Source organism: Myxocyprinus asiaticus, chromosome 36 (genome assembly GCF_019703515.2).
Source record: "Myxocyprinus asiaticus isolate MX2 ecotype Aquarium Trade chromosome 36, UBuf_Myxa_2, whole genome shotgun sequence".
NCBI classification, from domain to species: Eukaryota; Metazoa; Chordata; class Actinopteri; order Cypriniformes; family Catostomidae; genus Myxocyprinus; species Myxocyprinus asiaticus.
The window spans coordinates 17370575-17393884 of record NC_059379.1 but is presented as its reverse complement, the minus strand read 5'-3'; the positions used below and the strand labels follow the sequence as shown (position 1 = coordinate 17393884).

General features: G+C 40.4%; 1 protein-coding gene across 14 annotated transcripts; it reads left to right on the top strand.

Annotated features, from left to right (window-relative positions):
• The first annotated feature begins 168 nt into the window (after positions 1–168).
• On the top strand, positions 169–23253 carry LOC127426982 (autism susceptibility gene 2 protein-like). 14 transcript variants are annotated; one of them, XM_051674235.1, is made up of 21 exons: positions 169–586; positions 1714–2334; positions 3149–3340; positions 5384–5416; positions 5586–5615; positions 5737–5800; positions 6123–6471; positions 6792–6867; positions 6928–7006; positions 7817–8028; positions 8115–8159; positions 8376–8474; positions 13016–13150; positions 13511–13594; positions 13774–13812; positions 15441–15512; positions 15715–15874; positions 16224–16304; positions 16544–16627; positions 20120–20327; positions 20519–23253. In XM_051674235.1, exons 2-21 carry the CDS (start codon positions 2026–2028, stop codon positions 22035–22037), a joined length of 3870 nt encoding a protein of 1289 aa, XP_051530195.1. In that variant the 5' UTR covers positions 169–586; positions 1714–2025; the 3' UTR covers positions 22038–23253. The 14 variants fall into 14 exon arrangements, with proteins under 14 accessions (XP_051530195.1, XP_051530189.1, XP_051530194.1 ...); XM_051674229.1 differs by having other exon boundaries at positions 1798–2334; positions 6792–7006; XM_051674234.1 differs by having other exon boundaries at positions 5737–5782; positions 6126–6471; positions 6792–7006.
• Positions 23254–23310: the final 57 nt, after the last annotated feature.

The following is a 23310-nucleotide window of genomic DNA, read 5'->3' as shown; positions in this document are numbered from 1 at the left end:
GGCAAGAACGAACGAACGTAAGCTATTATTTGTAAAATAGACACCTGCTATCACATACGACATTTTTTTAAATTTTTTTATTGCTCTTCAATGATGAAGAAAATGACACATTTAAAACAATAGATGGCAGTACTGTCATCGCATTCACTACAGCCCGCCTGTGGTGAATCAACAGAGGAAGAAAACCGGACAGCAGCACACAATGCAGTTTGACTGCTACGGGTTATCCACAGAGGCTTCATGCATGTCTCAGCTTCCCAAATAATATGAAGAAATCCACTTATCCCATTTTGACAATCGGGGGCGAAAAGTAAGCTTTCGTAAGTCCATTTCCACGTTACGCTCGAGAGAAATCCAGCTCCTGCTGCTTAGACCGGCGAAATCTCCAGTCTTCACCGCTCGGTGAACAACACAGTGGGCCGCAGAAGGAGGAGCCCGGCCTGCGCTGACGGGGCTGCGCTCAACATCATTGACGGTGCAACTCCAGCCCGAGGCTTCAGGGCCTGTTTTTATTATTATCGTTATAAATGGAGGCTCGAAAGAAAGCAGAAGTCAGAGGAAAATGACCCTCTGTACAGCTCAAGTGGTGGGTGTAATTGGGAATATAACATTTTTTGTTCATTCCTGTGCCTTTGAAAAGTATATAACTATATTTGAAAAGTAGAAAGTAAATAAGGAATTTTTCTTTTACGGAAGTTGTTTAAATGTCCCCTTTTCCTCCTCTACTCGTTAAAGACAGCTAATGAGCTTGTGTGGGTTTCATCTGATAGCTTTAGTTTGTTTTTAAATGTGCAGAAAGACAAGCTGTGCGTGGTTCATCGATGTGATTAATGTCCGGGAGTAATTCGTTTAATTTCTTTCTCTTATAAAGTGAAATATGGGGTGTCAACGAAACCGGCTACGTGGTTAGCTTGTTAGCTTTTGGACTCCTGGACAGATGTTTTGAAAGAAAAAATAATCATGCTGAGCTAGACAGCTGCACGACAGTTGAATGGTGCGGTGATTGATCTTTGTGGATTACATTAGATATGTGGGGTTATGATAAATGTAACAAAATACGTTGTTGGTCAGTGTCTGCTCGCCCAGTTGTTTACACCGGAGAAGGCAATGATGGAGAAGGCTGGATTTCTCCATTATTGTAATTGGCAATATTGCAGTTAGACGATTTTCATACTGTCATTTGAAGTACATTTAGCCAAAAATATTATAAATGTATGTTTCTAGTACGTTTTGAAACGTTTTAATCCGTGATCCGAACAAGGTTAGATAACTAGCGAGCTAACACCGTGAACTGAAAGACTAACCAGCAGAGAGAAGCATTTCTCTTCACTTCATTAACCGATTTAAAATGCCACAGACCGAGGAAAATAAGCGATTAAAATACAGTAATCTATAATTGCATTTGTGGCTAAACTGGACTTTGTTTGTACTGATCATCTACCTTTTTTGCTAAAGTTTACTAACGAAAACTCGGCCCTAACTCGGAGGGACCGAGATGGTCTTGAATGGCATTAAAATGCTTTATGTTCATTTACATGTATGCCAACATTTTTTGATTGTAGTCACTATATTTTGGTCTGGTTTATATTCTGAAATGCCCCTTAGTTCCAGTACAGTAAACGCTTATTTTCCAAGCTAACCAGACATGTTGAGTTGATATTTAAAAGCCTAACTGCGCCTCTGATGGGTAGTTTCTCCTTTTTATTTCCCCAGATGAACGTGACAATGTCTTGACAGAAAGACAGTAACTGGAATGTTTTAAAGCATTAATAATCAGTGTGTTGTTGGATTAAACAGGCCCGGCGATGCCCAGACATGACTGTGCTCAGACTGCAGTGTCCTCACACCATAAAGCCTCCACTTGATTCAATTAAATTATAAGAGGAATAGAAAAAACACATTTTCATCAGAGATCCACAACACTTGTCCAAGGGGCCTTGGGTATTACTTATTGCTAGTTGTAAACTCTCCCAGGCCAGACCAGTGTGTGCTTTCTTATAAAGTGCCTTTATACGGTGCATTGACATGGATGGTCCCAGTCGAAGCGGAGGGTTCAGGCAGAGCCGTCGCTCCCGCTCCCGGCGCGACAGAGAGCGGCGGCGGAGGAGAGAGGATCTCGCTGAACACAGGGCCTCATCGCCGTCCTCGGCCTCGGACCAAGAACTCTGCAGAAGAGACTCTCTGCTCGGAGCTAACGGTGGAGAATGCAGACCTGGCTTCCCTGGGGTCCGACACAGGCCTCCACGTCGGAGGAAGCGAGAATCAGTGTCCTGCGAGGAGGATATAATAGATGGATTCGCCATAGCCAGCTTCATAAGCCTGGAGGCTTTGGAGGTTTGTGTTCTTCTCCATCTTTTATTATTCCTTACAGTGTAAATATAACAGTTTAGTTTGAAAATGAGATTGCATTGGGTTAGAAACGTTTTACATTAGAAAAACATTACATTTACGTGAAGTTTAACATATTAAATTTATAACAAAATATGATGCATATAAAGGATTTACAGCTTTGTAAATATTTTGACATAAAATCAGACTCATTGCCATTAGGGGTTGAATTAAGAAACAATTGAATTATGGGGGCCTGGGTAGCTCAGCGAGTATTGACGCGGACTACCACCCCTGGAGTCGCGAGTTCGAATCCAGGGTGTGCTGAGTGACTCCAGCCAGGTCTCCTAAGCAACCAAATTGGCCCGATTGCTATGGAGGGTAGAGTCACATGGGGTAACCTCTTTGTGGTTGTGATAAGTGGTTCTCATCTCAATGGGGTGTGTGGTAAGTTGTGCGGAGAGTAGCGTGAGCCTCCACATGCTGTGAGTCTCCGCGGTGTCATGCACAGCGAGCCATGTGATAAGATGCACGGATTGACTGTCTCAGAAGCGGAGGCAACTGAGACTTGTCCTCCCCCACCCGGATTGAAGTGAGTAACCACGCCACCACGAAGACCTAGTAAGTAGTGGGAATTGGGCTTTGCAGAATTGGGGAGAAAAGGGGATAACGCAATTTAATTATTAAATTAATAAAAACACAATGAGTGGAATTACAGCAGATTGGTAGTAATGAACCGTAACATGAATAAACAACATAAACCCAGCACTTAGCTAGTATATCTGCTACTTTTTCATGTTTCATTGTGTTGCTTTGATAGATGGACAGTTCTCTAAAGCCAGCAGAACGATCTGGCTTGTTAATGGGTAGAGGAATCAAAAGGAAGAGAGCCCTAGATGAAAACGGAGGGCCTCTGTCAGAGCCAGAGGAAGGACCTCCCGCAACGTACACCAACAGTTGGGAGCAGCGCAGGAAAATGAAATCTAAACTGAAGAGAAAGGGAGCCGCTAAGGTTGGTGTTCAGCAGTTTTGCCCTTTGTATGCAAATGACAGGCTTTCAGCACTTTTTTCTGGTTTTAAAAGCTTTGATATATATTTGTTCAGCAAAGAAACATTTTAGAGGAGTCTCTTTGTGGATGAGCTTCTGACATTCAGTTCTTTATTGTTCTTTTTAAAAGAAGTGTTCAATGTAGGGCTGTTATGGAGTGACAGGTGCCAGACTGTTTGTCTGGGACATTAGATACAGTGTTGTGTGACTGGTATAAACACATTTTGCCCTGCATTTGAAATTATGATTATTAATTTGTGAGTTAGGACTGACTGTATGCACTGTCATTTTGCAAATGATGAACTCTGATCTGTTTGTTCAGACAGTGTAGTCAATATCCGATTTATTTACGTTGGTTGCCAGAGTAATGACTTAAAAGTCATTGCCTAGAGACATCAGAGAGTGGCCGTCAATGTAAAAATAAAAGAAAGGATGGTGAACAAAAAATTGGTGAACAACCTCTGCTCATGTGCATCTCGTGAAGATGCGTCAGACAACATAAGCATCAGAGGCATTACTGTATTTACACATTTGTGCATGTGCTGTCAAACCGTTTGTATGTCATTCACCATTCACTGCATAGTGAATGTCACATGTGAGCGTAAATGAGAGAATTTAGACACTGCTGTAGAGACTATGGCATTTTGTGATTACCGTTACAGTCACGTTACATCCTGAATGACAAAAAACACCTTGAAATCCTATTAACCATTCACACTGAAGCACATTTTAGAAACTTATTTTTTAATGAATTTCAAACAAATTCACATTGATTTCACAGGGTTTTTTTTTGTTTTTTTTTGCTGTTCAGCCATTAAACAACTAAACGTTATAATAGTCAGACAAAAAATAATAATAATTAAAATCAGATTTTTTTCTGTCTGTCTGAACAAAGCCTTCTTTTAAAGAAATTAAAAGATTTGTACCCACATATCTGAGCCACTTTGTCCCAGAGACACATTTTGAGTTTTATGCTCTATTGTGAATAGAATAGCTTCAGCCAACATTTAAATGATTATATCTCAGCAAAGGTTTTTGGAGTAGAAACATACTAATTATATCAATAGAAGGCTGAAACTTTACTTTTAGTGCATAACACTCAATATGTATTTCTAGGTTAAAGTGAGTCAAAGTCATGGTTTAGCAAGTCATATATATGTATAAAATAAAATAGTGTAATTATACAGTACTGTGCAAAAGTTTTAGACATTTGTGGAAAATGTTGCATAGTGAGGATGTCTTCAAAAATAATGCCATAAATAGTTAAATTTATGCCATAAATCAGGGTTTGAAATCAACACCCGGGGGGGGGGGGAACGGCAGTGGCGGGTGACTCCGTCACTCTTACCGGCCACTTTTGCGGTTGACTTTTTCAGGGTTTTTCCTGCATCGAAAATTCTATGAATGTCAGGCGACTCGAAGCCAGTGGCGAAGCGAATGTAATGGTATTTATGCCTCTCATAACTTACACGTGCATCTTTGTGGAGTGAATCAAGCATTCTTTCGCACGAACTGCCGCAGCGCACATTATGCTAACAGTTAGAACAGTGCTTCTGTTTTAACTGAACAAAACAGACATATTCTCCTTGGTAGACCTGGACATAGTTTTTCGTAGTTGTTGGCAGATAGGATGTTCCAAACTTCTTGGAGAACTTGCCACAGTTCTTTTATCTAATTAGGACTTCTCAATTGCTTCTGTCTCTTCATGTAATCCCAGACTGACTCAATGTTGAGATCCGGGCTCTGTGGGGGCCATACCATCTGTTGTAGGGCTTCTTGTTCTTTTATTCAATTATATTTGCAAAGTGAATGTTGAAATCTTAACATTTATATTTCCTACTGATAAACTAAAATCAGAATTTACAAAATAACCATTTTAAGACAAATTTAGTGAAAAATATAGTCTTTTGCACAGTACTGTTTACTTACTGTACATATGCTACCCCCATTGTTCTTTTTTTATTTCATTTTTAAGTGTGATTTCACATTTCTAAATGTCCGTTTCAGGTGTCAGGGAGTCATATGGAGACAGGATACATTGTAAGTTATTTTTTTCCCATGTTATGTATTTTTCTTTTGCTGCCAATAAATGTGACTCGAAAATGCTTTCAAACTTATGTAAAAAATAGATGTTTAGCTAATAAATGAAAATGAGGTGTATAATCATTGAATTTTCATGCAAAAATGTAACTCTTTCTCTAACCCACAGTGTGATACAGAGAGTGAGTCAGGGGATAAGGTAAAAACAATTCTTTATCAACCTTGAATTTGCCTTGAGTTTATGTATGTATTGTAAAATGTGTTTTTTCTGTTTTTGTTTTCATGAATTATTCAATAATATGACTTCTCTCACTATTTAGGCTTCTGACAATATGGAACCAGCATTCATCGTCTGTACAAGGGAAGGTAAAAATCTGTTGCAAGGTACCAGTGGCAGATGTACATCCCTGAGAGACTTAAACAGCAATATTATTTTTGTACACTTTTGGGGTTTTAAATAAAAAGTGGCATTTCATTGCAATATAATGCTGACAGACCTAAATGCCACACAGGTATTTGACATAATAGAACATCACAGAAAAAATGCTTTTGTGCATGATTGATTATTACATGGTCATGCTTGATTAAAGATTATGTTTGTCACACAGTTTTATTTAAACATACACATGCTTACATTTTGAATTGTTGTTAAAGCTTGGTAAACAGCATTACTTGGATTACATTGTTGCTCTCTCTTTCTTCATAGCAGTTAACTCCATCTCAGCAAGCTCTGCTGTTGGCAATGGTTGCCCTCTCTTGCCCTCGAATAGCTCTTTACCCCTTCTGTCAGTCACACCCCGGGTCTCTGGCCTGGAGAGGAGTCAGGAGAGGAGTATGGAGCAGCCTTACCCTGAGCCTATTTCTACCTCATCCTCACTCCCTAGCCTGATAGGCCATTCCACTGCCTCTGTCTCCACCTCAATTCCTGATCAGCGTAATGGAAATGGTGGTCCCCATCACCGATATGGTCCTAGCCCACCACGGCGCACAAACAAGCCTTTTCTCCCTTTCCCTGGAAAGTCACAATCGATCTTTACAATGGGCAGCAACAACAGGTGAGCCCTCTTAAATTCTATCATCATTTGCTCACCTACTCTCACACTTTCCTCCACGGAACTCAGATGTTAGGCATTGTTGTAGTATCAGTCACTATTCACTTTCATTGCACCTTTTTCCCCACACAATGAAAGTGAATAGTGATTGAGGCTGAATCATTCTGTCGAACATCTCCTTTTGTGTTCTGGGTTTGGAACAACATGAGAGTGAGTAAATGATGACAGAATTTTAATTTTTGAACTATCAGTTTAATAAAAGTTAATATTGCTTGACAGATCCTATTGTCTTAACTTGAAATGTTGCATTGGTTTTCTATTAGAAGCAGTACCTCAGGCAAGCCTCCATCTTCATCTGCCTCTTCATTATCAATCAGACCACCTACTCCTGCTACAAGTGTGTCTCTTGGTCGAGGCCCAGGGGGTGTGGGGACTGTAAGACCCTCCTCTCGACCAAGTCCTGGTGCCATCTTCACACCGTCCCCCAGCCTTCCCCCACCTCCTCCTCTTCTTCAGGTGTCACCACACCCTTCGACAGGTAAAATTTAAAAACCTGGTACAATACAGTAAAATATTAAATACCACAGATTGCACATTACTATTCTATATCTAGGTGATGAATTTGCAAGCTGGACTGTAACTATTAAAGGAATATCCTGGGTTCAATACAAGTTAAGCTCAATCAACAGTATTTGTGGCATAATGTGACTACCACAAAAATTTATTTCGACTTGCCCCTCCTTTTCTTAAAAAAAAAAAAAAGCAAAAATCTGGGTTACAGTGAGGCACTTACAATGAAAGTGAATGGTGCAAATCCATAAACGTCAAAACTCTCACTGTTTCAAAATGAATGTTACATTTATATAGCGCTTTTCTGACACTACACTTAAAGCGCTTTACATAGTGAACAGGGGACTCTCCTTAACCACCTCCAGTGTGCAGCATCCACCTGGAATGTGACGGTAGCCATAGTGCACCATAACACTCAACACACACCAGCTGTTGGTGGAAAGGAGAGAGTAGAGTGAAAGAATAGCCACAAGACGTAAACAATGTTAACATTTATATGAGTGTGATAAAATCGCTTAATATCCTTTTCTGTGCAAAAATACATAAAGATATACATTTTCTATATATAAGATACATCGTTCTTTTGTTGTTGTTGAAAAATTGAGTTTAAATTATTTTTTGTTGTAATCCACATGCCACAAATGCCGACAGCATTTAAGCATTGAGCTTAACTTGTATTGAACCCAGAATATACCTTAAGAATGTTCGGAAAGTAAATGTTTCTGTTCTTATCCTGCACTTCTTCAGAAAGTTAAAGTTCTTTCTCATCCATTAACAGACCAGGATCTTATCTGTCAGGACTTGCCAGAATCCAGTGCACCTGGAGGACCGTCGGTGTCAAGCTCAAGCTCTGGGACCTCCAGCAGATCCTCACAGGCCCAGACTTCCATCCCCACGATGGCCTACCAGTTCCATCAGCACAATCACCAGCACCAGCACACTCATACTCACCAACACTTCCTGCATCATACAGCACCAGCACCACCACTGGTGAGGAGTTAACTAAAGCCCATGGACGGCTCATTTAAAAAAGTATCTGGTTATGACATTTCACTTCTTTTGTGGTTCTTAAACAGTTTGAAAAGTATCCAGGCAAGATTGAAGGCCTCTTTCGACACCCAGTAAGTGTTAACTGGATTCTGTTGGCTTTTGGTTTATACTTTGTAGTAATGAAATTTTAATAGATTAATTAATAAAAATTGGTAATGGAATAGGACTGTTTTAAATCTAAAGTCTGTAGGGCAGCTTTTGAATTTGAGGTCAATATAGCATGGTTCCATCTTTGTGAAACATGCGTGCATCTATTAATTCAATTTATTGCTTTTCTCTCTCCTGAGAAGTTTTTTCCTCAGTACCCACCATCTGTGCCTGGAATACAGCCTGTTCTTCCACCCACTGGACCTTTCAGTTCATTGCGGGGAGCTTTTCAGCCTAAGGTAAGTGTTGCTTGTCATTTTATCCATGTTTTGAATAGTGAAATCTGAAACCTTTGTGCCCTGCGTATAAATAAATATTAAAATCACATGAAGAATGCTTGCATATAACCACAATACCCAGTGGTCCAAGAGAGATAATAATTCATTGTGTTGTCTGTCCACTACATGAAAGCATTAAAAGGATGCCCTTTTTATTGAACTTCATCAGACTTTTTTTAATTAACATTTTTTATTAAATCTTACAATAATAAAGAAAAGCAAAACATATATATATATACACACACACAATCAACATTTAAACCCCACAACCCCCCCCCCCCCCCCCCCAAAAAAACAACCCTGTGGTCACACATAAGTAAAATATATATATAAAAAAAACAAATATATATATATATATATATATATATATATATATATATATATAATCATACTCACTTAAAAATATACTACACTACTCTCTCCACGCCCCACCCCGAGAGCCCTCCAAAAACTCCAAATACTTGCCCCATTTCCCGACAAACAAATCTAAGTCACCCCATCTTCCCAAAGATGACACCTCATAAACCGCCGCCATCCTCCCCATCTCCGTGCACCACTCCGGATATGGGGGTGCACCAGCTGACCTCCAACCCCTGAAAATAACCTGCCTGGCGATCATCACACAGGTCAGAACCCAATTTTCTATAAGACTATCCCCCACATCGATGACCGCCCCATCGCCCAGAACACAAAGTCTGGGGTAAAACGAAACCCGAGTGCCTACCACGCCACACACACAATTCTGAACCTTCAACCAGAATTTCTGGATCTCAACACACCACCAAAAAACATGGGCCATGTCTCCATCCTCCGATTGGCATCGCCAGCAGGTGGGTGTGTCTTTAAGACCAAGCCTATACAATCTAGAGGGTTTCCAAAAATCTTGAATTGCATAAGACGCACCCTTGCATCTCTAGATGCAGACTTAATGTTTTTAAGAATCCTAGCCCACACTCCCTCCTCCAATTCCAAGTTGAAATCTTTCTCCCATCCCTCCCCCAGACTCTGAATTAGCAGGGAGTAATAAGTGATGCTTCATGACCTTTTCCAAGAGCAGTGGGGGGGTGCTACTCCCTAAAACAGTACAAAGCAGGTTGCGCAGTTGTAAATACTATAAAACTGAGATCTGGGGATCCCAAAATGTTGAACCAAATTTTCAAAAGATTTCAACACTCCACTCTTATATAGGTCACCGAGTGTAGTAACCCCCCTCACAATCCACTCTGACCAGCAGAAAGGGGACTTACCAATACACAATCTTGGGTTCTGCCATATGCTTGAGGAAACATTTGAATAAATGTCCGAGTAAAACACTCTGGACACTTTTGTCCATACCGAGTGCAAATGCGAAAGAGAGGCTTTGCAATGGCGAAATAGGGGCAAGAACTTCCTGTTCAATACCAAACCAGGGAGGGGCTCCCTCAGGTGGAAGTGACCAATGAGCCAAATGTCTGAGACTGAACACATAGTAATAAAATAAAATCTTGGGTAGGCCTAGCCCACCTTTGTCAATCGGCCTATGTAACTGAATGAAATGCAATCTGGGACATTTACCATTCCAAATGAAGGACTTCGCTATGCTATCAAATTGCTTAATATTAGAGAGGGTGACATCTACAGGGAGAGATTGTAGTAGGTAGTTACATTTTGGAATACAATTCATTTTAAAAACATTAACCTTCCCAATCATCGATAAATGTAATGAAGTCCACCTGTCCACATCACTTGAAAACCTTTTTATAAAAGGGTCAAAATTAACTCTAACTAAATCAGACAAATTTGCTGGGAATAAAATACCCAAATACTTAATGCCCTGTTTGGGCCATTGGAAGGCACCCGGCTGGAAGGCCATTAATGGACAGTATGCTGTCAGAGCCAAAGCTTCAGATTTAAACCAATTGACTTTGTTTCCTGAGAACTTGGAAAAGGAATTAATAATTCTGTGGAGGCAAGGCATAGATCTAGCAAGGTCAGAGACAAATAATAAAATATCATCTGTGTAAAGCAGAAGCTTATGCGCCACACCTCCCGCCACCACCCCTGGAATATCATCTTCCCTTCTTATCGCGGCTGCTAATGCTTCCAGGGCAAGACAGAACAATAATGGGGAAAGAGGGCAACCCTGCCAAGTGCCCCTATCCAGAGTAAAATAATCTGAAATTAATCCATTTGTTTGTACCGCTGCTACAGGGCGTCTATGAAGTAATTAATCCAGCCAATAAATGTACTCCCGAACACATACATTTCCAAAATCTTAAAATGATAATCCCATTCTACCATATCAAACGTCTTTTCGGCATCAAGTGAGATGGGAGCGACCGTAGACTGATCATTCACCACTGACCACATGATATTGATGAAATGCCTAATGTTATCAGAAGAGCTACAGCCTCGAATAAACCCCACCTGATCTATATGTATAAGAGATGTCATAACTTAATCGGTTAGCCAGAATTTTTGACAATATTTTAATATCTAGCTGGATCAGGTAAATTGTACGATAACTCTTACACTCACTTGGATCTTTGTCCTTTTTAAGAATCAGACTGATCCGGGCTTGTGTCATGGTTGGGGGAAACTTTCCATTCTTTAATGATTCCGTATAAACTTCTAACAAAAGTGGAGCCAATTCTGTATTATAAGACTGTCTTATATATATATATATATATATATATATATATATACAAAAAATCTATTCTAGAATAAATCTTATGGACTGATGAAAAAAATGTATAGTCCCTACCAGATGGGTTCAAAAGTTGCCAAATATCTGCAAGACCAAGATTTTTACACAACCTGTGAAGCGTCAGTGTTGCTCTAGGGGGCTTACACACTTTTGCTTCACTATGATCAAGGAGTCCATCAAAAGATTAAAGTCTCCTCCCAATATTATATCATGAGGGGTGCCAGCGGCTTGCAACACCCCCCCCCCCCCCCCCCCAACCAAACAAACAGAAAAAAGAAAAACATGCGCATTATCCCCGCACATGACAGCGCCAACCGGCGTCAGTCCCTCTAAACTCAAACAGTCCATGTACGCTTACGAGAGCCCCCATGACAACATTGCCATCGGATTGCTTCTGCACAAATTTTGTGAGACAAAATTACATAAAAGAAAATACTTTGTAAAAAAAAAAAAAAAAAAACCCTGGCCAATAGGCAGAATAAACACAAAGAACATGTAGATTCATTCACAGATCTGTCTCGAAGGTGTGTTCCTCCACATAACAAATTCCAGCCGATATAAAGCTGTTCAGTGTCCTCGGACAGACAGACAAGTGTTCAGTGAGCCGGATGTTTATGAGTGCAGCAGATGACATAATCATTCCAATGTCCTGCAAAAATACTCCACAAAACAAACTCCAGCCAACAGGAGGCATAAGCACAAAGAACGAACAGATTCATCTGCAAATGACCCGAAGCAGTGTTATTCCACAAAACAAACTCCAGCCGCTAGGCGGAACCAGCACAAAAAGAAACAAAACAGGTTCCTCGGATGGTCAAGAGTGTATTGAGTGAGTCAAATTCACTCAGAGGCCGCATAAAAAAATACACCATGACTTACTCAGTCTGTCAACTTTATAAAAGACATCCTTTGTGTGGGCATGTAGATATTTTGTGGCCATTCTTAGTATCCATTCTCAATCTGGCTGGGAACATCAGTGTAAAAGTGATCTTCCGTCAATGCAAAAGTTTCTTGAAGGAGTGTTATTCCACAAAACAAACTCCAACCGCTAGGCGGAATAAACACAAACAGAAACAAAAATGGCGCCCAGCTTCCTCAGACAGCCAAGAGTAAGTACAACGAGTTAATCCACTCTGGAGCTACATGAGAAACACAAAATGGCTTGCTCACCCATTGTTTCTATGAAGGACAGTGCTTGCTTGGGACACGTAAATACTTTGCGGCCATCCTTAGTATCTATTCTCAGTTTGGCCGGAAACATCAGTGCAAAAGCAATCTTCTGTTGATGTAAGAGTTTCTTTCATTTCTTGAATCGATCGTGTTTCTCTCTTGTCGAATTGGCAAAGTCCGGGAACAAGAAAATATTGTGATTCTTCCAAGAAATCTTTCCTTTGCTCCTCGCCTCGCTTAACACGAGATCTTTATCGGATGATCTCGGAAATTTGGCCAGAATTGATCGGGGCCTGTCCCCCTCAGCAGATCTGCGAGCCGGGACTCTGTCAGCTCGCTCGATTTCAAGCTTATGGCCTGTTATGTCGAGCAGACTCGGGAAGAGCTCGTCTAGGAATTCACCATATCTCTGCTTTCTTCATGCTCAGGAATTCCAACAATACGTACGTTATTTCGTCAGCTCCTATTTTCAAGATCTTCCAGTTTCTCCAAAATGCTTTCCATATCTATCTTGGTCGCTAGCGGATTAGCAGACAATTCTTTCTCTGATGACTCCAGATAATCGATCCGTTTCTCAATATCTGCCACTCTTGTAACCAACCAAAGAATTTTTTTTCCATCACCGTAATCGATCAACGTATTACAGCGAGATCCTCCAAGTCAGCAACAACCTTCGTCAGCATCACAGACATGTTGGACAGTTGATGCTGGATTTCCCCCGCCGCACCGTCCAAACCGAGTCCCTGGTCCACAGGCCCGTCAGAGGTTTCAGCTTGAGCACGTAAGTGTCTTTTATTGTCTCCAGAGCCTGAGGATTTTGACTTCTTTGCCATGTTTACCTCAAAGAACAAATATGTAGCTGGGTGTATTGAGTCTCACTGGATTATAACATGAAAATAATTAAAAAACTAGCAAAGTGCGCAGAGCTTGCCGTTTACACGTCTGCTCCTCACATGGCGTCACGTGACCTCCCTTCATCAGACTCTTAATCTTTTGAGATCTGAAAGTTATAATATTTTAAAATGGTACATATTTCTTATTTCAAAATTTTAAGAAAACATTTTTGCCATATTTTTCTGCTTTTTATTTTATCTTAAATCTTGTTCATTAGTTGGTTACAATAGTGTGTTGTTATTGACAGCTTGTTGCCATTCAGGGAGCTGCTCCTGAAATGACTCCTGGTTTAGGAGTTGTACCTCCCCATCTGCAACCTAAAACTACAAGGGTAAAAATGTACAATACTATTTGTATTATGTCTGTTGATTTGCTTACATTTTGGATTTCTCACATTAAAGAGAATGAACAAAAATTATTCTGACTCACTGCCATAAGCAAGATCCTTATAGAAATTGTAGTTTGAATAATGTATGGTGTTCATGTTTCCTGTCTTTTCTGTGTCCACAGCTTACAGACCCATTTGCACCACCACCGAAAGTCAGTAATGTAAGTTAGACTCTTCTTTGTTTTTCATTTAATTAGGACTGATCGTCATTTGAACGGTCTCTATATCGATTCTTAAATTCCAATATCGATCTTAAACTATATGCGCAACTCTCTACAATGCGAGTAAAGCACTCACATAAGAGTCCAAATTTCCTACTATGAGGCTAAAATGTCTGTGATTAACCACTAGCTGGTAAATGTTCAGATTTCACTCAACAGTGATTTAGTAGTATAGTGGTGAAGTTCAGCAGCGAGACCTTTTCACTCCGTGTTGAGAGTTAAAGTTTTATTTCTCTTATTCTATGTAATGTGTATCCAAAGGCGAGATCCACACAATCCATTTGTCATTTGAATAATGTCTTTTTTAATATCCTTTCTGTTCTTTACAGTCAGTTGTTTATCAAAAACAACACAATTAGGCATTTAATTGCTATCATGAATAGCATGGATGAGATAAACCCATTCGAGTCCTCTCTCTTTAATATGCATTCATTTAGAGACTCTCTTTACAGAACTGCTTGTTTTCTTAAAGCGATAGTGCACCCAAAAATTAAAATTCTCTCATCATTTACTCATCCTCATGCCATCCCAGATGTGTATGACTTTCTTTCTTCTGAAGAGCACAAATTATGATTTTTAGAAGAATATCTCAGCTCTGTAGGTCCATACAATGCAAGTGAAGGGGTGCCAAAGTTTTGATGCTCCAAAAAGCACATTAAGGCATCATACGTAAAGGCATCAAGTAATCCATATGACTCCAGTGTTTAAATCCATCTTTTCAGGTGTGATGTGATAGATGTGGGTGAGAAACAGATCAATATTTAAGTCATTTTTGCTTGAAATTCTTCTTGTTGCCCAGTAGGGAGTGGTATGCATCTGTTTTTCACCCACACCTACCATATAGCTTCTGAAGATATTGATTTAATAACTGGAGTCTTATAGATTACTTTTATGCTGACTTATGTGATTTTTTTTTTGAGCTTCAAAATTTTGGCACCCATTAACTTGCATTGTATGGACCAAAAGAGCCGAACTATTCTTCTAAAAAAATCTTCATTTGTGTTCTGCCGAAGAAAGAAAGTCATACACATCTGGGATGGCATGAGGGTGAGTAAATGATGAGAGAATTTTCATTTTTGAGTGAACCATTCCTTTAAAGAGACAGTACCGATTTTTAGGACGTGTTCGACAAATCAGTGTAAATGCTTGTAAATAGAATAAATTATGCATTAAACAATAAACATATATATACACACACACACACACACACACACACACAAATATATATCATATTTGTTGATGGAATACATTAATTTGTACATTTTTAAAAAGCTGAAGTGCTACTATAATGATGAAAAACAAATAAAAAAATAATATACCTTGTAATAATATACCTAGTACCTAGTTATAAGGTCCCCTGTATAATTGACAGAATTAGCTGAGAGAGAATCTCTTTCAAATGTAAGCAAAATTAACATTATATCTGAAATATACCAATGAAGAATCTTGTGAATGGGTATCGAATCTGGAAATCCGTACCAATACCCAGCCCTACATTAAATGTCCAGTTGTTGACCTGTCAGTGACTAGTATGGACATCTCTTGTAATTGAGACTTTTTCTTTGCAGAAGCCTGGAAAATGGTGTGCTATGCATGTCCGTGTTGCCTGGATGATTCTAAGGCATCAAGAGAAAGTCAAGGTGTTGGCGTTTGTTCATCTATGTTTTGGTTTACATTTGTAATGGCCTTTAAAATTGGCCAATAAACTGTGGTTGAAATACTTTGCAAAAGTATTTTGTATTTTTATATCACAATTTTAAAAATGGTATTTTGATCAAAATAGTATTTTGTATTGTAGTAGTGTCAGTCATATTGTCCTTCTCTCAACGTTATCTTCCTCAGCTTATGCAGGCTGATCCTCAAAAGCTGGACTTCCGTAATGACCTGCTGACACGACTCCCTGGCCCTGGTATTGGAGGACTAGGAGGTCTAGGGCAACTTGGTGGTCCCCTTGCACCAACTCATGATCTTACAAGACCAGGAAGCCTGTTTGCAGCAGCTGGTGGGTGGTACTCCATCCTTACACTTATTACTTTTAATCAGTTAACCAGGTATTTTGCAAGAGACATAAGCCTGTAATTTCTGTTAAAAACAGCAAGGCTGGGCTATGTATTCACAGTCAAATCACTGTTAAGCCATTGTAGTGAGGTGTTTTCTTCTGCTAAATCACTGTTGACATGCAAAACTAAAGGGATGTGAGGGTTTACAGTACAACTTTACTATTTACTTTGCACTCTAAATTAAAAAGACTTAGAGTTTCTAAAGCACCAGTTTGGCTAAAATTCAACACTCAATGGTAGTCCATTTATGGGTGTTTAAGCTTTTGTCTGAGTTGACCCATGTCTTCTCAGGTGGAGTCAATCCGTCCTCCACACCATTCATGCCTCCATCAACGCCCCACTCCTCTTTCCTCACCCCAGCAGCACATCTGGGTAAGAAACTGATTCTGAGAAACTTGGCATTGGACAAGCCCATATAGTCAAATCTTGCAAGTAGGGGCATCAAAAGCCAATGTGACCCATAAATTCCATTCACTCTGGAAGCTGCTCTTGTAGCTGTGTAGTTCTGTTTTCCAGGTTTGCTTGGCTACTTAGCTTTTTAGTGCATAATTTCCATTAGAACTATGAAGACTGTTTTCATCATTACTAACAGATATTTTCTCTTGTTGCAGATCCATATGGTCGTTCACCCCCCTTCACCTCTCTGGGAGCCTTGAGTTCTGGTGCCTTTGGGGGCTTAGGCAGCCCTACAATAGGTTTGTCAAGCTTTTTTTTATTCATTATGAAAATATATTAAGAAATAGGGTGACTCTAACTTGAATGTTTTATTAAAGGAATTGTTCACCCAAAAATGACAATTCTCTCATTATTCACATACCCTGATGCCATCCCAGATATGTATGACTACAGGGCTCCAGACTAATATTTGAGAGCGTTAGCACCGGTGTCACCAAGTTCTACAGATGGTCACATCAGCCCCTTGAGTTGGACATACACTTGTGTATGGACATATACTTTCCATGGCAAACCTCAAGGGGATACGTACACGATCACACACATACACAGGGCAAAGTTACTTTATGAGTTGCATCAAAATTCAGTCTATTACCACTTTTAATGTTCACACGCAGTACTCTATTGTTTTTTTTTGATGATCTCCATGACTGGGCTGCCCGGCGCAACGTCACAGAAAATAGAAACTATTCCAAAAATAGAATGCTCTGTCGCAGCAGGTTAGGAAAAATACGGTGTTTAACGGAAAAGATACCTTTTATCGCATCTCGCAGCATTGCGTCTGGTTACGACACGGTGTGATAGTGGGAATTAATTTTCTTTCACAGGTTCTTTTCATCAGGATCTTGCTGATTAAAATACAGTCACCTGAAGACAAACAAAGCCTTTTTCGTCAATCTGAGAGCATTAGAAAAGATTTTACACAGAAGGAAAGTTCCATTGTATCCATAGTTTTAACTGTGGTTTTTGCAATTAGATCATAATAACCAAAGGTAAAAGTAAAACCATGATTATATGGACAGTTACCATAAAACAAATTATTCCATGTCATAAGAAAAACACATCCAGAAATTAAATTGTATTCCCTCACTACCCTGATATATTGATATAAGTTCATGCTAAATATATTTATATTTCTGTGATTTGTGGATTGAAAGCCTTACAGTTTCTGTCTGTTCATGGTACAGATTTCTCCTTTATTCCTTTCAGTGCTGTTTAGAATGCAAAATGCAACCATTTAGTTACAGTCTGGAGCTCAGGACTGTCTTTCTTCAGCAGAACACAAATTAAGATTTTTAGAAGAAGATAGAGCTCTGTCAGGTCCTTCATAATGCAAGTACATGGGTGCCAGCACTTTGATGGTCCAAAAGTCACATTTAGGCAGCAAAAAAAGTAATCCACATGACGAGTCGATCAGTGAATGTCTTCTGAAGCAAATCAATAGGTTTATGTAAGAAACAATTCGATAATTAAAAAGTTTTAACTTTAAATCAGCACTTCCATCCAGGACTCTGATGCTGTTTGAAATGGCCGAACTCTCGCGTGCGCTTAGATCACGCGACAGCTACGCGATGCGTCAACTGCTGGCAGGAAGCGCTTTTTAAAAGTTAATAACGTTTTAATTATCTATTTTGTACACAAACGTATCGATTCACTTCAGAAAGAAATTCATTGGATTACTTTTCTACTGCCTAAATGTGACTTTTGGACCGTCAAAGTGCTGGCACCCGTTTACTTGCATTATAAGGACCTGACGGAGCTCTATCTTCTAAAAATCTTTATTTGTGTTCTGCTGAAGAAAGATAGTAATACACATCTGGGATGGCATCAGGGTAAGTGAATAATGAGAGAATTTTCATTTTTGGGTGAACTATTCCTTTAATACATATTTGATTTGATAAGTGTGTTTGTGGGTGTGCGTATGTATGTTCACGCTGGCGGCAAAAGATTTGGAATAATGTACAGATTTTGCTCTTATGGAAAGAAATTGGTACTTTATTCACCAAGTGGCATTCAACTGATCACAATGTATAGTCAGGACATTAATAACATGAAAAGTTACTATTACAATTTGAAAAAAATGGATCGAACTTCTTCTTTTTTTTTTTTTTTTTTTTTTTTGATTTTTCCCCTTTTTTCTCCCAATTTGGAATGCCCAATTCCCAATGTGCTTTTAAGTCCTCGTGGTCGTGTAGTGATTCGCCTCAGTCCGGGTGGCGGAGGACGAATCCCGGTTGCCTCTGCGTCTGAGACCATCAACCCGTGCATCTTATCACGTGGCTTGTTTAGCGCTTTGCCACGGAGACACCCACTGCCGCAACCACGCTCAACTCACCACGCTCCCCACCGAGAACGAACCACATTATAGTGACCACGAAGAGGTTACCCCATGTGACTCTACCCTCCCTAGCAACCAGGCCAATTTGGTTGCTTAGGAGACCTGGCTGGAGTCACTCAGCATGCCATGGGATACGAACTAGCGAGCTAGCGAACTCCAGGGGTGGTAGCCAGCGTATTTTACCACTGAGCTACCCAGGCCCCATGTTCCAATGACAGCCCCATGACAGCTTTGCAGATCCTTGGCATTCCAGCTGTCAGTTTGTCCAGATACTCAGGTGACATTTCACCCCACGCTTCCTGTAGCACTTGCCATAGATGTGGCTGTCTTGTTGGGCACTTCTCACTCACCTTACAGTCTAGCTGATCCCACAAAATCTCAATGGGGTTAAGATCCATAACACTCTTTTCCAATTATCTGTTGTCCAGTGTCTGTGTTTCTTTGCCCACTCTAACCTTTTTTTTTTTTCTTTTTTTTTTTGTTTCAAAAGTGGCTTTTCTTTACAATTCTTCCCTTAAGGCCTGCACCCCTGAGTCTTCTCTTTACTGTTGTACATGAAACTGGTGTTGAGCGGGTAGAATTCAATGAAGTTGTCAGCTGAGGACATGTGAGGCGTCTATTTCTCAAACTAGAGATTCTGATGTACTTATCCTCTTGTTTAGTTGTACATCTGGGCCTTTCACATCTCTTTCTGTCCTTGTTAGAACCAGTTGTCTTTGAAGACTGTAGTGTACACCTTTGTATGAAATCAGTTTTTGGGCAATTTCAAGCATTGCATAGCCTTCATTCCTCAAAACAATGATTGACTGATGGGTTTCTAGAGAAAGCTGTTTCTTTTTTGCCATTTTTGACATAATATTGACTTTAAGACATGCCAGTCTATTGCATACTGTGGCAATTCAAAAACAAACACAAAGACAATGTTAAGCTTCATTTAACAAACCAAATAGCTTTCAGCTGTGTTTGATATAATGGCAAGTGATTTTTCTAGTGCCAAATTAGCAATTTAGCATGATTACTCAAGGATAAGGTGTTGGAGTGATGGTTGCTGGAAATGGGGCCTGTCTAGGTTTGATCAAATAGTGATGGTGCTGTTTTTTTACATCAGTAATGTCATGACTATACTTTGTGATCAGTTGATTGCCACTGTGATGAATTAAAGTACCAATTTCCTTCCGAAACAGCAAAATCTGTACATTTTTCCAAATTTTTGGCTACCTGTGTGTGTGTGTGTGTGTGTGTGTGTGTGTGTGTGTGTGTGTGTGTGTGTGTGTGCATACACATACACAAGCATTCTTCCTCAGTGAAGGACAGTGAATATTCAGTGAAGGACAGTGTTTTATCATTCATATTTTCTCTTAGCCAAAACCAAATGACACTTTTTGCTCACTTTTAGCTGCCAGTGTTTTTGGACACAAGACTGAGCCCTCTGCAAGTGCGGTTGGAGGTTTAGGTAACCCCCATGACCCATGGAATCGTCTGCATGTTACCCCTGCCTCTTTCCCCTCTGGATCCTCTTGGGCTAAAGGACCTGAGAAAAGAGATGACAGAGGAAAGGACATGGAGAGAAGAGAGCTGACTCATATAAAAGATGAAAAGGACAGGTATGACATTACAGTAAATCTTGCCCTCTATATAGTACTTCAGAATATTAGAATTTTTTTTTCTCTTTTTATTTAGAGATTTCTTATCATGTATTGGCTGTAGGTACCCTTATAAGGGTGGTTATCAAGAGTGAATTATGTATTGCATTTCACACATTGTGCCATACTTTGTTCAATATTGTTTTACACAGAGACAGTATCTTGTATGGACGCCAGTCAATGCGAATGTCACCTGGTGTCCCAAACATCAAGCACCGCAGCAGCACCCCCAGTTCACATATGAATGGCTTGGGGTCACTGAGCGGAGGTGGGGTGCAGTCTGACAGCCAAAGCAGAGAACGTGATCGTGAAAGAGAGGCAGACAAAAGACAACATTCTGCATCTAGGGCAGCAGCATCAGCTTCCTCTGCTGCACCAGACAGACCTCGATCTTCAACGTCTTCTACTGTCACAACCCCTCCTAGTGCACCCTTAGCCCATTCTCCTCTGGATCTGTTTCACCGGCAGCCACCACACACACTCAGCACAGAATCTAGCCAACCTTCACAAAGAGAGAACAATGGTCCAGCCACTTCGTCCTCTGCTAGTTCACATCCAGTCAAGAAACCTGACCGGACCACAACTCCGGTATCCAAACCTGCATTTGTTCTAACCTCTGGGTTGCTCCTCCCCCAAGTCAAGGTCAAAGAAGAGCGTAAAGAGGAGCCTGAGCCAGTGCCCATCTCTTTACAACATCATGCTGTACCTCCGCACAGCTTTGAGCGGCCCAGTAGTCGACATCCACACCATCCATCCACCCCATCCTCAACCCTCTCATTGACTCCTACACCTGGCGTGCCTCTTCCTCCTCAAACTCAACACCCTGCCCACCATTTATCCCTCTTAGATCGTACACGAGCTATTGATGCCTATCTTGGGGGTGCTGGAGGCTCAGCTGGACTGGTAATCGGTGCTGACCGCTTCCCACCACATCCACATGCTGCTCCTCAGGGTCATTCCCAAGCCACTCACAGCTTTCCCTGGGACCCCTGGAGGGATCTGGCTGTCCAACAACAGCAGCAACGAAGAGAGGTATTGGCTTTAAGGTCAGATCCCCACCTTGCACTTCGCTCTGATCCACACTTGTCTCGACTGCTCCAGCATCAGCAGGTTCATCGCTACTTGGAGGCAGAAAGAGCAGCAGTTGCAGCAGCTGTGGCAACCAGCCCACACCATCCACCAGTACCTACCTCTACGTCCTCTGCTTCGTCCTCAGCAAACAGGCCAGAGTTTGGTTTGATGTCCCATCCATTCGATGAGGAACAACGTGCTCAGATACTGCGGGAAGACTTTGAGAGAGCACGGTATTTTGGGATGCACCCACATTCACACCTATCTGCACCTCACCTTTCTAGCCCATCTCATGCTGCCCACCTAGAACAGCTTCATGCAGGGCTACTTTCTCACTCTCATCTCCATCCAGCTGGAGCCTCCACACCATCACATCATCCTGGCCTCTACTCTAGACTGGGACCTTTGCATTCACATTCTCATGTACCTAATGGCATTCTAACCAAGACACCAAGTCTAGTTGGGGCATTGTCAGTTGGGGCTCCACCTCCTCTCATTCCATCTGTGAACAGACCTTCTACTCCAAACCGTGGCTCCAGACATGGTGGGGCAGGAGACTTGGCCCTTTTTGCCACACATAAAGATGGGGAGTCCAGATAGTACTGAATTACTGTGCTGAAACCACTCCTCACAATGCAGGGTTCCGTAAGACACTCGGACAGAGCTAAGTTACAGTGACCATACACAAGTGTTGAATCGACCTGACTTTCCCAGGGCTGTTTGATATATTTATCCACTGTGCAATTAAGGTACTCTCTTGCTGTGCCCTGGTTTGTATGCAGGGTTTTCTTTACAAAGAGGCCTGTGGATGTTCAAAGACTATTAATTACTACTAATATGAAGACCGAGAGATGGATCCAAAATTGTATACAGAGATACATTTATGAGTTTTACACTTACAGTGGAGAATCTTTTTCTCTAAGTGAACTCAAGGAAAGCCTTCTGTAGAATTACAGTCTTGAGCTTTGCATATGAAGAAAGATAAATTGGACCCTGACTGAAATAGTCAAGTATTGATTGTCTGAATCAGCACTGTTGGGAAATGTATGAATTTAAAGAAACACAAGGTCCACATTCTGGCTTTAGATTGTCAAGTCAACCATCAAACAATTTCCATGAAAATCAGAACGAACTTAAGATTTATTTTATTTGTTAAAAAATTATTATGAACTGTATATCTTGTTGGATAATATTTTAAGATTTAAAGGGAAAGAACTGTCTCCCATTCATTAGTCTGACTCGGTACAAGAGCTGGGCCAGAATATAGTAGAATAGTGAAATTGATTTTGTAATAATTATTGTTAACATTACCTTCCATAATAAATATATTCACTGTTTATGTTATAATGTCACGTTTCAGGTCTCACCAAATGCACTCCCTTGTTGAAATGAGATGATTATTGTCCAGCAAAGCACTACATTGATATTGCTCTAATATATTGGTTATGTTGATGCCAGTGTCCTAAGGATGTAACAATACCAGCCTCTACAGTGCAGAGAACTGAATATATTTATACTTTGGGAGAGGTGGGTGTTATTTTTCTTTAATCAATGTTGAAGCCTGTGGAGGTCTCCAGGAAAACAAACATCATCCAAACAAACACTCAGAATGACATGCAGCATTTATCTACTGGACAAAAGGAGTGCACATCTTGTAACTGCAGCTAAACTACAGGATTAAAGGACTCTTAAATAGAGATACAGGACATTCTGGATTAATTATTTGAGCAAAAAATATTTTATACATTTTAAGTATGTCCCCTCTCCCCCCTGAAAACCACAAAGATTAATTATTAAACAAATGGTTGGTTATTTACATGTGTGTTATTGTATTTATTCATTGGGTATCTTGCTACTCACGTGAGTATCTGAA